The 13,307-nt window shown below is 47.9% G+C and overlaps 1 protein-coding gene and 5 non-coding genes across 6 annotated transcripts; 4 read left to right on the forward strand and 2 right to left on the reverse strand.

Annotated features, from left to right (window-relative positions):
• Nucleotides 1-431: 431 nt before the first annotated feature.
• LOC130609068 (gallinacin-11-like) lies at nt 432-3,641 on the reverse strand. Its single transcript, XM_057427656.1, has 3 exons — nt 3,549-3,641; nt 2,494-2,622; nt 432-1,467 (listed from the first exon to the last, which is right to left on the reverse strand). Exons 1-3 carry the CDS (start codon nt 3,601-3,603, stop codon nt 1,340-1,342), a joined length of 312 nt encoding a protein of 103 aa, XP_057283639.1. The 5' UTR covers nt 3,604-3,641; the 3' UTR covers nt 432-1,339.
• Nucleotides 3,642-7,508: 3,867 nt separating this feature from the next.
• On the forward strand, nt 7,509-7,580 carry TRNAW-CCA (transfer RNA tryptophan (anticodon CCA)). The gene has a single exon. It is a non-coding gene; the product is annotated as a tRNA-Trp (tRNA).
• Nucleotides 7,581-8,569: 989 nt separating this feature from the next.
• TRNAR-ACG (transfer RNA arginine (anticodon ACG)) lies at nt 8,570-8,642 on the forward strand. The gene has a single exon. It is a non-coding gene; the product is annotated as a tRNA-Arg (tRNA).
• Nucleotides 8,643-9,854: 1,212 nt separating this feature from the next.
• Nucleotides 9,855-9,927, forward strand: TRNAR-ACG (transfer RNA arginine (anticodon ACG)). Its single transcript has one exon. It is a non-coding gene; the product is annotated as a tRNA-Arg (tRNA).
• Nucleotides 9,928-10,905: 978 nt separating this feature from the next.
• On the reverse strand, nt 10,906-10,977 carry TRNAW-CCA (transfer RNA tryptophan (anticodon CCA)). The gene has a single exon. It is a non-coding gene; the product is annotated as a tRNA-Trp (tRNA).
• A 616-nt stretch (nt 10,978-11,593) lies between these two features.
• Nucleotides 11,594-11,665, forward strand: TRNAW-CCA (transfer RNA tryptophan (anticodon CCA)). Its single transcript has one exon. It is a non-coding gene; the product is annotated as a tRNA-Trp (tRNA).
• Nucleotides 11,666-13,307: the final 1,642 nt, after the last annotated feature.

Raw genomic sequence — 13,307 nt, forward strand, 5'->3', positions numbered from 1 at the left:
CTCTCATGCATTTTCCCTTTATCAAAGCTTAAACTCCTTCAGTATCTTCATTAGTAAATAAAACAGGGCAGGACACAATCACTGGGATTTGATCATCCAAACTATTAAATGCTTAGCATATCCCTGGAAAGGTTTTGGTCCAGGCCAACTATTTCTCTCCCAAACAATTGCCAAGTGTGTCTGGGATGAGGGATTAATTCCACCAGACAGTCTGGATGTAGCCATCTGTTTCTGGTGTGAAGAGAGGATGAACATGGCCAGATTATGATATTTGGCTTCAGGGATAGAGAAGAGGCCCTGAGACTGCTCAGTATTCTAGAACAGTTGTAACAATTTAGATACTGAATTGTCATGAAAGTGTACCATGTTTTGTGAGATTGAGTTGATATATATATATATATATATATATATACAGATATATATGGAAGATATAAGGGTTGGAGAAGACCTGGGTTCTATCCCCAGCTTGCACTGACTGGCAGACTGGCAGTATGATCTTAGGCATTGAAGTCATCAGGAAAACTCAGGAGCTTAGGGCTACACATGTGCCCAAATGCTTTGTGGAAGCAAAGCACAATTGTTTGCTCAAAGGTACATCTACCCTTTTGTTGTTTGTGCATCTTGGTTTGATTTGCAAATGATTTCATTGATACCTTCCGTCCCATCCTCTGTCTGATCTAAACATCTTCATTGATCCCCATCCCTCCAGTTAATAAATTCAGGCTTACCGCAGAGAGAAGCACAAACTGCATAAAATGGGTTTATATAGATAGTTTTAGATAGATTTGCCCAGTCATACATGAAGACTTTTTATAGGTGGTAGCTGTACTCAAGTGGGTGTACAGTTTATTGGTAGCAATAGGGAGGTGGGAAGAGCAGCTGAGTGGCATCCTGCTTTGGAGAATGGTAGTGGGATAGTGTAGACATAGACCAACCATGCCAGTTGGACAGTCCTTGTTTCTATCACCTTAATAGGAAGAGGAGACGTTGCCTTCTATTAGAAAGGAAAGGAAGGAAAGAAGAAAGAAAGACAGAAAAAGGAGGGAGATGAAGTTTGAATTACAGGGCATTTGTTTTCCAAGGATGTTACAGCAAACTTTCTGTGGATTTCTGTGTGTGGGTGTAATAGACATTCTGCCTCTTCCCATTCATACACAACTGCTATACCTGTTTATTTAGTATTTGTCTTTGTTATATAAAGAAACATGTCACCTCTAGTTAATTATACACTTTGGATGTTGAGAACACCAGGCATCTTCTCTACAACACTAGAAAGAACACTTATTTGTTTTCTTGGCCATGCATTTCTGTGGTTTTCTACAATTCCATGAGGTCTCCATTACACTTCTGTGCAGCACTTCCATTCTCTGTGAGGACAAAGTCCCACTTGCTCTTCCAGACAATTGATTTCTGGAGGTACGCAATGACCCCCCTCATCTTGACAAGTATGGAAATCTGATGTCGTGTCTGCAATGAAAAGGATTTAAGTGAGAACAGAAAACATTGCACCACCATCTGAACCAACTCATACACGGAAAGCATCTGGTCACTCTGTCTCCAAAAGCAAAGACACAAAGACAGACTATGGGGATTATCAGAGTACTGCTAAAATTGGGATTTGTGACCCACCAGCTTCATACAGAAGTAACTGAAGGAGGGATATTGTAAAGATATGAAGAAGGTGGATGCAGAATGATTGCATCTCATTTGCACTACAGAAATGGGTGGCACTGAATAAAATTGTAAGGGAAGAAGTTTTAAAACAAACAGAAGGCATTCCTAATATAAAGGGGAAATCCAGTGAAGTCTTTTAAAGACAAAGATGCCTAAATCTAAACATCTGCAAATTCATAAAAGCCAGGAGAATATATAAGGACGTGTAATTACATGGTTATCATTAATAGTCACTTTACACACACAGTCACTGTACGGAATCATCCAGTTCTGGCCATGGAGAGATACAAGATGCTGGATCAGATGAACCTTAGGTCTGAGTAGCACAGTTAACTATAAAGCATATATTGATTAATGATATATGTTGGCTATTGAGGAGCTCCAAAAATAAGCAAAGCCAGGAGCTAGATAAATTTACAGGGAATAGGTCAGCTGGCACCTATTAAATGTAACAGTGCGGATGCAGTCAGCAGTCCCCAACAGCTGATTAAAGGAAGATATATCAAAGAAGGAGGACTCTGTGTGTGCCACAGTTTCTATTTTATTTCCTCAGGCATCTGTTCTGTTGGAGTCAGGATGTTTGGCTATGTGCTATTTGTCCACCCCAAAATGGCAATCCTGTTCCTGTGCTCCATGCTGACCTTAGTGGAGCAACAGACAGGTCCACCTTCTTATATGGGAGAAGACAGCTTAAAGCCATTAGGAGACAAAGACAGTAAGAGTGTGTTTTGCTGACTTTATCAACCTCCTCTCCCAACATAGCCTGCCTGGGCAGGGTTTACACGCATCTTTACATGTAAGCAAACAGGGTGTACGTACCTATGCAGCAGGTTTTCTGACGCTGAGAGCATGTTCCAAATGCGGCAAATGGTGCTGGGCATGATTTTGATCGGAAGCAGAAACCATGGTATCCAACACAACGTAAGGTATCTTTGGGCAAGCCAAGACCTGCAGGAAGAATGGGATTCCCAGCTGTGCTGCAGGATAGGTCCATTTCTCATGGTCTCATTCCTCCTGCTGAAACCCCATGGACCCCAACAAAGGCTCTGATACCAATACCCCCAAAATCCAAGGCAGCTTTTCCAGAAGTTTTGAGAAGACTCATGTGACCTCACATGACTCCAAGGGAGGCTTCTGTACAACTAACAAAAAATGTAGTTGTTGATGGCAAGTTTCTGAACATATCCTGGGCATGCACACTGTAGTGGTAAGGACAAGCCAGCCTTTGGATGCTTCTACGTTCTGGTACTGCAATGCTGCAGGCTGGTCATGCAAGAGACAGCACGGTCCTCATATGCCCTAAAAAAACTCAGAAGTTGGAATCTTCCCCAGCTGATGAGAGCCCCTTGTAACAGAAACAATTTGCCCAGCTCCTTCCTCTGAAAGCCTTACTCAAAGATGGGGAGTTCCCTTAAGCATGAAGAAAAGCAAGGCTGAAAGCACCGTCAGTAAATGAGTCAGTGCAGCAGAACAGCTGAGGAAGGGAAACCAGCATATTCAGAGAGCTTAAGTAAATAAACTACACTGGTATAGTTCAACTTAAGTAATATGAGAGAACACCTCTGTCACTCCTCTCCCAGACACAAAGGGGACAATTTATGACCATGGGGGTAAAAAGAGGCAGATGACTTCCATGGCACCGTCTTCCAATAGTGCCACAAAGTGGCATAAAGGGATTTCAGAGTCAGAAAGAGCTGACACCCGATTGTGGCTTCTGTGGGAAAGTTAAAAGTTAACTTCTGCTTCTAGATTGAGAAATAGGAATGGCCCTAATGAAAAGAGCTGAGGAGCACCGAAGAGTACATTCTGCACCACTGTACAAGCAAGTTGTACCTCCTACACAGGCAGACCCCAATGTGGATCTTCCCTATTACCTGGAACAGCCTGGAGGAGCAAAAGGAGGAGAGCCATGAAGCAGAAGAGTTTCATGGTAGAAAGTCTCAGCTGCAGTGTAGAGACAGGTCCACAACACTGGAACCTTTGAGGAGGGGAGGAGGGAACATTCTTGTGTTTATAGGGCTGTAGGAACAGACCTGGTTGTCCAGGGAACCTTGGCAGTGGTGAGTGTGGAAGGCAAGGAGTACAGCTTGACCGCTGCACATGGCTAAACCTGGACAATGGCAGAGGGTCACAAAAGTAAGCAGAGTAACTGCACCTCCCTACCTCCTGCATGATTTCCTCAATAGAGAAATAAAGTCTCAACCAACTAAACAGCCAGTTTTCTTTATGAAAATATTACCTGATTGCTATTATGGACTCAATTCAGTTGCTCAAATATATAGGCTTAACTCCTGTGGGCTCCCCTAGGGTATTCAGAGAATCTCATGGGACTACTTGGTAAGACACAGGACCCCTGAGATAATCTCCATGTGAATAGAGGGAAAAAGGAGTGGCCATGTGTGTGGTCTAACTTATTTAAAATGGCACAGGACAATAACGTGTGGACAACTGACTGCTCAGTGTTGTTGGTCAGTGCTATACTCAGATACCAAGATGTAGGCATCTACAATGGATGTGGGCATGTGGGAATGAGATGTTTAACTAGTGGTTTTAGGACATAAACAACCTGTTTAGCTATAGTGGGACCTCAGGAGCAATCACACATGAAGAAACATGCGCTGTTCTAAGTAGATACTTCTACCTAGCTGGCCAAGCCCAGAGCTAAGGGCATCTATTGTAATCAAAGATACCTCAGGGATCCCATCTGGCCTCCAGCTTCTGCTCCATAAGGGTGCAGATCCCCCATAGCTCCTGCATGATATTTGCCAGCCCCAGTCAGATATCAACATTCTTACTGTCACATGGCCTCTCAAATGGCTCCAGTCTCTATGCGCGGGCAGCTGGATCAATTCCTAAAATGTTTTTTTCAATTGTGAACTTCTGGTTGTGGCATTTCATAGAAAAAGGAAAAACCAAAAAACAACCAAAACCATAAAAAAAGGAGAAAGTTATAGAATTGTTTGTGAGGTCCTGCTTTGTGATGCAATGATCAAAAGTTTTAAAATGTGGGCCCCCTCCAGCAGCTATCAGGAGAAATGGCTATCCTGGATTCAGAGAAGGCTGAGGTTCTGAATGACTTCTTTGCCTCAGTCTTCACTGCAAATGCTCTGACCGCACCGCCCAAGTCTTGGAAGTCAGACGCAGGGACTTTGAGAATGAAGAGCTTGCGCCCACTGTAGGAGAAGATCTGGTTAGAGCCTGATCCTGCACAAGTCCATGGGACCTGATGGAATCCATCCGCAGGTCCTGAAGGAGCTGGTGAATGAAGTTTCTAAGCCACTGTCCATCATATTTGAAAAATCATGGCAGTCAGGTGAAGTTCCCAACGACTGGAAAAAGGGAAATATAACCCCCGTTTTCAAGAAGGGGAAAATGGATGACCCGGGGAATTACAGACCAGTCAGTCTCACCTCTGTGCCTGGCAAAATCTTGGAGCAGATTCTCCTGGAAGGCATGCTAAGGCACAAGAAAAACAACAAGGTGCGTGGTGACAGCCAGCATGGCTTCACTAAGGGGAAATCCTGCCTGACCAATTTGGTGGCCTTCTATGATGGGGCTACAGAACTGATGGACAGGGGTAGAGCAGTTGATGTCATCTACCTGGACTTGTGCAAAGCGTTCGACACTGTCCCACACGACATCCTTGTCTCTGCATTGGAGAGACATCAATTTGATGGATGGACCACTCGGTGGATAAAGAACTGGCTGGATGGCCGCACACAAAGAGTTGTGGTCAATGGCTCAGTGTCCGGCTGGAGACCATTAACGAGTGGTGTCCCTCAGGGATCGGTGTTGGGACCGGTCTTGTTCAACATCTTTGTGGACAGTGGGATTGAGTGCGGCCTCAGCAAGTTTGCCGATGACACCAAGCTGTGTGGTTCGGTTGATACGCTGGAGGGAAGGAATGCCATCCAAAGGGACCTTGACACGCTTGTGACGTGGGCTGATGCCAACCTCATGAAGTTTAACCATGCCAAGTGCAAGGTCCTACACCTGGGTCGGAGCAATCCCAGGCACAGCTACGGGTTGGGCAGAGAAGAGATTCAGAGCAGCCCTGCGGAGAAGGACTTGGGGGTGTTGGTTGATGAGAAAATGAACATGAGCCAGCTTCAGTGTGCGCTTGCAGCCCAGAAGGCCAACCGTATCCTGGGCTGCATCAAAAGCAGCGTGACCAGCAGGTCGAAGGAGGTGATCCTGCCCCTCTACTCTGCTCTTGTGAGACCTCACCTGGAGTATTGTGTGCAGTTCTGGTGTCCTCAACATAAAAAGGACATGGAACTGTTGGAACAAGTCCAGAGAAGGGCCACGAGGATGATCAGGGGACTGGAGCACCTCCTGTGTGAAGATAGCAAAACTCATCTCCAGCCTGCCTTTGCAGCTTGTGGAGCCCATGAGCTGGTTCATAGCTCCCTCTTGCGGGAAGACACGCTGTGGGGGAACAGACGCCAAGGCCCTCCTTGTGGGCAGGGTTTGCTCAGGTGGAGATGTAGATGCCTGCCCCTTTGCTCTGTCTTCAGCACTGAACATTCAGTGTTAAGTACGTGAGGATTATTAATGTGTTTGAAGAGCAGGGAGGGTTTTTGGTTTCATACATTTGCAAACCATTTTCTCAATTTTTCTCAACTTTTTTGTCCTTTTCCAAGGATTTTTCTGAAATGGATCATTCTTAATAACAACAATAGATTCAGCATTGCACCACAAACCTGTATGCTTGGTTTATTTTCTCTAAAAGGAAGCAGACATGTTAATAACAGTGTCAGAGCTCTAACTCCAAGGCTTTTAATACGGGCTGTGGGGCAAACAGAAACTGCAAAGGTGTCAGAATTTGTGATATAAAGCCTAAGGTATGGCAGTGGGGAACAATGAGGTGTAACAATAACTGTGCTCAAGAAAAATGCCTGATGGATTTCTGATAGAAAAATGTCTTATTGCTGGCACAATACATGGCAGAGAGAGGGGGTAAGCCAGAGGCAGGACAAAACCCAAGGCCACTTACCCACCACTTCCAAAGGATACCAGGGCAGCCTGATTCCCACCATCTCCACCATGGCCAGGCTGTGGGCAGGAGCCAGAAGGGGTTCTCCTGGCACTTTGTCCATTACACTGCTGGCCCCTGCCCATATTGTGCCCACAGCTTGACCTTGCCCAAGATGGACTTGTAGTGAGAAGCTTCCTTCATGTTTCTGGGGTAGGCATGGAGTTGGAGAGGTAGAAGGAAGGTTTCACTTCCTCTCTGACATCTCTGTCCATGACAACCTTGCACTAACCACCCATGAGGAAAGGGTTGGGCAGCCAGAGCTAGCAGTGGACTTTGCCTACACTGTTGGTGGACCCTGCTTGCACTGGTGGGACGTCTTCCCTTCCTTGCAGAAGGTCCAGCTGCCATTCTGAGTCTACACAAGGCCGTGGCTGTGGCAGGACATCAGGAGCTGTAATGTCCAGCTCTGGCTGGACCAAGCCCAAGGGCTGTCTGCTCTTAACACTCTCCATGACCTTTTCTGGGTATATACCCAAAGCCTACCTCGGGCTGTGCTGCAGGAGGGGACCACATCCCTTCTCTGTGTTGTGCCCTGGACTGCCATCCATTACATCACAGCATCCCTAAGATGCTGTGCCTGAGCCTGCAGATCACCCCATCCCACCCTGCACGTTCGTCTTGCAGCCTGGACTCCTCACTGCAGCCTTTGGCTGCTCTCTCCTCAGGTTACCTCTTCCACTCCACAGCTACAGCGTCTGTGGGGGTGCCTGGACACCCATGGGGTGGTCCCCATAGAGAGGACACCCCCCACTGCCTAGACTAGGGTCCGTGCTGGGGACCTGCATGCCTTCACCCTGACCTCGTGGCGCAAGGGCAGCGCATCTGACTCCAGATCAGAAGGTTGTGTGTTCGAATCACACCGGGGTCAGCCTTGGGGCATCACTGGACACCCTCTGCGTTCACCCTCATTTTCTGGGCGGCTGGCCTATGTGAGGGGCAGGGCTCTGCAAGGCATAGGACAGCTACATGGGGGCACCTTGAGAGTGGCTGAGGGAGAAAAGGTGATGCCCAGAGCTTTTCTTTCAGTCAGGTGTAGTACTGTGCTGGCTGGAGACTACAGACCATAGTAGAGGCCAGTGCTGGGAGGTGTTGTGGTTGTCCGCTACAGTTTTCTCTCATCAAGAAGGAAGTGAATTCTTCCTTAGGGAAATGCAAGAAGCTTCAAGACTGTAAGCTCAGTCACTCTGGGGACCTGAACTTACCCTCAGGCAATATTTGCCTGGGAGGGTAGCATATGGTGGTACACTCAGCCCACGGCATTTCTGGAGGGCGTGAAGGACAATTGTTCAGTGTAGGGGTAGAGAAACAGAGGCAGGATTCTGATGAACAGAAGAAGTTTTTCAAGAACAATAAGAAGCAGGATCTGGGGAGCTCTCGTCTGCTCAGCTTCACCTCAGAGCCCACGCAAAGGCTATGGAAGAAATACTCCTGAAAGGCATGCCCAAACGAAGGAAGGACTGGAAATGACCAGAAGCAGTGACCATGGACAAACCAAGGGATGATGACTCTTGGCAGTGTGATAGGGTTCTTTGAAGACATTACTTCCTGGGCAGTCAACAGGACACCAAAGAACATCGTTTGTCTTGACATTGGTCTGACCTCTGACAGGGTCCCCCAGACATGTCAGTGTAGCAGGACACAGGGACACTGCGCCTAAACTCAATCCCAAGGTAAAGCAAACTGGCTGCAGCGGGGAGCAGAGGGGGTTGTGTCAGCAGCTGTGCGTCCAGCTGACGTTCTTCAGTGCCTCATGTTGCACTGGATGTTGTTTGGTGTTTTAGAGATGGGCGCAGAGCATGCTCTACAGAACGAGGGATGCAGAGCACCTGGCAGGGCCATGGGGATGGTGAGGGGCAGGGGCCAGTGGCGCAATGGACAACGCGCCTGACTACGGATCAGGAGATTGCAGGTTCGACTCCTGCCTGGCTCAATGCTTTTAGCCTGGCCATGGCTCCTCCTGTTCCCTCCTTCATCCCTGACTGGGGCTTTCTGCAGGGCAAAAGTGCTGGGGTGTCCTCTTGCCCTGCAGGAAGGAAAGAGGCTCTCCAGACCTTATGGCAGAGCTGGGCCCCTTGTCTCATCACTCTCCTCTACTCACTACTGATATTACTCTACTCCCACAGTTTACTCATCTTCCATACTGGGAATACTGCATAAAGCTTTGGGGCCCCCAGTTTGAGAGCATTGGTCATCTGGAACAAGTATAGCGGAGGACCATCAAAATGTAGCATTTGCTGTATGAGGATAAGCCATGGAAACTGGGTTTATTTGGACAATGGAAGAGTAGTCTTCAATGAGTACCCGATAGAAACCTTCCGGTATCTATGAGGAGGTCATCAAGACAAATGTTTCACAGTGTTTCATGATCAGAGGTTGAGAGACAATAGGTATACATTAAAATGGGAGATTCTGGCCTATCCCTGGTGTCCTATCCTTACATGCCCTTTAAAAAGTCCCTCTGGCTTTCTGGGCTGTGAGCGCACACTGCTGGATCATATCCAGTTTTTCCTCCACCAGTACCCCCAAGTCCTTATCTGCAGGGCTACTCTCAATCCCTTTGTCCCCCAGCCTGTACTGATATGGGGGATTGCCCTATCATGTTCAGTTTTGTGATCTCCAGGACAAGAAAGCCATTCGCACACTTCACTAAGTCCCAGAGATGGTCATCCTGATGAGAAGTCCCAGATGAGGAGTGGCCTAGAGAGGTAGGTTTCTATAATACAGAGAAGAAAATGTTGAGGAAAGATTATAACCGTGTTTCATGCTATGTGTGCCTACAGAAAAAGTGGACCCAATCTTTTCTTGTGGACATGGAGGATGAAGCTCAACAAAAACCACATTATATCAAGAAAAATCTCTATTATATGGTAGGAAAAAATGTCACACATCAGAGGTCACACATTAAAACAGGGTCCCAGGGAGGACGGAGACATTCATCGTTGGAGATGTTCAGATGTCGACTAACAGAATGACCCAATGTCAATGACTTCAGTGCTCTGAGCAGGGGATTAGATCACCTGCCTTCCAGGGATCTCTATAACCTGCTTAATCTGTGCTTAACTAAATCCTACTGCAGCCTCCCCTGCACCTCTCAGAAAGCTCATTTAGCAATGGGAAGCCCTCCCCCCCCCAAGCCCAAGGAGGGCCAGTGGCGCAATGGATAACGCGCCTGACTACGGATCAGGAGATTGCAGGTTCGACTCCTGCCTGGCTCGCCATTTTTCTGCCCACAGCCTGGCCGTTATATTGATGGTGGGCTGTAGCAAAGACCACCTCATTATCTATAGTGGACTGCCTTTGCCTGGCATTTCTCCCTTCTTGTCGGTCTGCCTGCACGACAATATCTTCCCATGCATCAGGCTCAATATACTGGCCAAAGAAACTTTCATGATGAAGATGGCAAACCACTGTGAGAGGCTGTGAACTCTACATCCTTGGAGTGTTCCGAGTTCAGGCAGGCAGGACACTGATTGGAATGTCGTAAGTTGGGTAAAAATTTGGACTAGAGATCTCACATGTCAGTTCAGCAAAGGCAAACACAACATACTGCATCTGTGATGGGATAACCCAGTGCAGCTCTACTGTCCGTGCTTTCCATGCGGCTTATTGAAGTGGAGTGCAGAACTTGGCAAGGCACTGACAAACAGCAGCAAGACCAGTGTGACCCTCAAAGATGGCTGGAGACCAGAGCACAAGAGTCATCATCCCTTGGTTTGTCCATGGTCACTGCTTCTGGTCATTTCCAGTCCTTCCTTCGTTTGGGCATGCCTTTCAGGAGTATTTCTTCCATAGCCTTTGCGTGGGCTCTGAGGTGAAGCTGAGCAGACGAGAGCTCCCCAGATCCTGCTTCTTACCATCACATGTTACCCTCCCAGGCAAATATTGCCTGAGGGTAAGTCCAGGTCCCCCAGGAGTGACAGCTTGCAGTTATGAGGCTTCTTGCACTTCCCTGAGGAAGAATGCATCATTTCCTGCTTGATGAGGGAAAACTGTGGCAGACACCCACCACAACACCTCCCAGCATTGGCCTCTGCTATGGTCATGATCCATAATCTCCAACCAGCACAGAGCCACACCTGACTGAAAGGAAAACTCTGGGCATCACATTTCCTCCTCAGGAGTTGGCCAGTGCATCACAGAGCCCTGACCCTCACACAGAGTGAATGAGAGGATGTCCAGTGATGCCCCAAGGCTGGCCCCGGTGTGATTCGAACACACAACCTTCTGATCTGGAGTCAGACGCGCTGCCCTTGTGCCACGAGGTCAGGGTGGAGGTGTGCAGGTCCCCAGCACGGACCCTGGCCTGGGCGGTTGGGTCCTCTCCATGGGGACCCCTAGGAGAAGGGTTATGGGAGGTAGAGAATACAGGGCCACCCCTTGAGGAGAGGGCAGGCAAGTGATGTCCACAGCATGGTGACTCTGCTTGGGGGTGAAAGACCATGGAGGTGCAGAATAAACAGCATGGGTCCAGGGCATGTGGAGGCAGCTGAACCCAGAGCACATTCCATCTCCTTCTGTGGGGAAGGTGACCCCAGCCAGGATGTCAAATTGCATGAAGGTCCTTCCTGCCACAGGGCGTGAGGTGGGTGCTGTGCATCTACCAGATAAATGGGGCGTCTCGCTCCAGAGAGGTGGCTGGATGTAATCCCTCCTGCCCCTCTAGAGACACCAAGCTCAGGAGCCTCTTTCTCCTAGGAGAGGTCCTACAGGGCTGCTCTGGACAATGGTCACATTTTGGCCTTCCTCCTCTGAAACAGCTCATTTAGAGCCCTTCTTGCAGGCTTAACAAGGCAAGTATAGAGATGCTCCTCCCCTTCCTTCAGAGAACACCCATGGCCATAAAATCCAGGATGATGTTTGGGTAGGATCTGTCCCAGCCCTGACCTCGTGGCGCAATGGTAGCGCGTCTGACTCCAGATCAGAAGGCTGTGTGTTCAAATCACACCGGGGTCAGGATGTCCACCTCCCATGGGGTCTCACTGTGAGATGGGCATCTCCTTGGCAATTATTTTTGCCTTCCCACTGTGTAACCCATAGCCCTAGTGAAGGGCAGGAACTGCGCCATGGCAGAGTAGTCTTGCTGGACTCTTGTTAGGTAGTGTCTGGATCGCTTCAGCCTTACCTCATCCTGTCTACAAAGAAGACAGGATTAACGGACATTCCAGCTCCAGCTCCATGGCTGCGTACAGCTTCTCTTGGTCTCAATACCCCTCCTGGGCAAGGGCATCCTACTCCAGATGTGCCCTTATACAAAAAGGCCAGCCTGCAGTCTCCCAGTCCATAGCAGGGCACATTATCCATTGCAGCATAGGCCCTTGCAAGCATGGCACCCTGTGACAAGATGTTCTCATATTGCTTTTCGGGTGTTTTGCCTCCCATCTTATCACTGTGCACTCTGAGAAAAGTCTAGGTCCATCTGCTGTACACGCTGTTGTTAGGTGATTAAAAGTTGGGATAAAAGCCTTTTACATATTCTTCCTCAGGTTGAATATACCCAGTTCTCTACACCTCTCCTCACATCTCGGCTACCACATCACCACCACCTTAGTGGTGGACTTGCTTCACTATGTCAGTGTCTTTTTGTTGATTCTGTTGCAAAACCCAGCTGTGGGGAACCAAAACCAGGGTGTCTGGCCTAGCCATCAGGGGTTTTTACTCTCTACTTATTCTCTTCCTGGTTTCCCATGTATTTCTTGGTGAGATGGACAGAGAAGATGGAGGACTGGGAAAAAAGGAGACTCGAAGCTCTGAGAATGACCTTATATGAATTATAATTCAATAAAAGTAGTTGAACTCTTTTAAGTGCTCTTTTAGGGTGAATTTTAAGAGTCATAAACAGGAAGCTTAATGAAAAGTCTACCTGGACACAGCCCTGGAAGACACTTTTCTTCCCGTAGCTTGCTTGACACCATCCACAAGTGTTTTGGGGGATGGGAACAGAGGGGAAAATAGAGACTCCCTGGGCTCAGACCATCCCATAACTAGGCATCATAGGTCTGGAGAGCCCTGGAGATGCCCTAATCCTGATATTATCTGGGAATCACAGGCAGAAGGCAGAAAAAACAAGTGTAGGTCCTTTGGTGACTCCCATTCTCGCTTCTCTGATGAACATAGACCTAGGACTCCCTATCCCATGTCCCAAAACTCCTGGCGTGCCACTGATGGGTTGAGCACGCAGAGGATTTAACCGGTGGCTGTCTGTCCTCCAGATGTCGCTGCCTCACTGCCAATACCCTTGGCTCTTCCAAAAGCAGGATCCAAAAGCATCCAAAAGCTGGGGAGAGATCACCTGGTTGTACACCAAGCGCACATAGCTGTACCATGGGGAAAACACTGTAGATAGAATCTGTGCATGCCAAACCCTGTACGTGCTGAGTGCATTCACAGAGCTTCTGAACCAGAGGCAAGGTTTATGCCACCACTCTGTCACTGCGCTGTGATTTTCTGCCCTTTTGACTTCTCTGAAAAGAAAAAAACTCAGGTATTTCCTTTTGCAGATCTTCCACAGCTGAAAAACCCAATCTAGGATAAATGGTTAGATGCTTTTATCGCACTCTTGAAAGACCAGTATCTGGTAAGAAGTATTATTTTGGAG

Source organism: Pezoporus wallicus, unplaced genomic scaffold, assembly GCF_028554395.1.
Source record: "Pezoporus wallicus isolate ANWC-B61680 ecotype Strahan unplaced genomic scaffold, APGP_CSIRO_Pwel_v1 contig_6464, whole genome shotgun sequence".
Lineage (NCBI taxonomy): Eukaryota > Metazoa > Chordata > Aves > Psittaciformes > Psittacidae > Pezoporus > Pezoporus wallicus.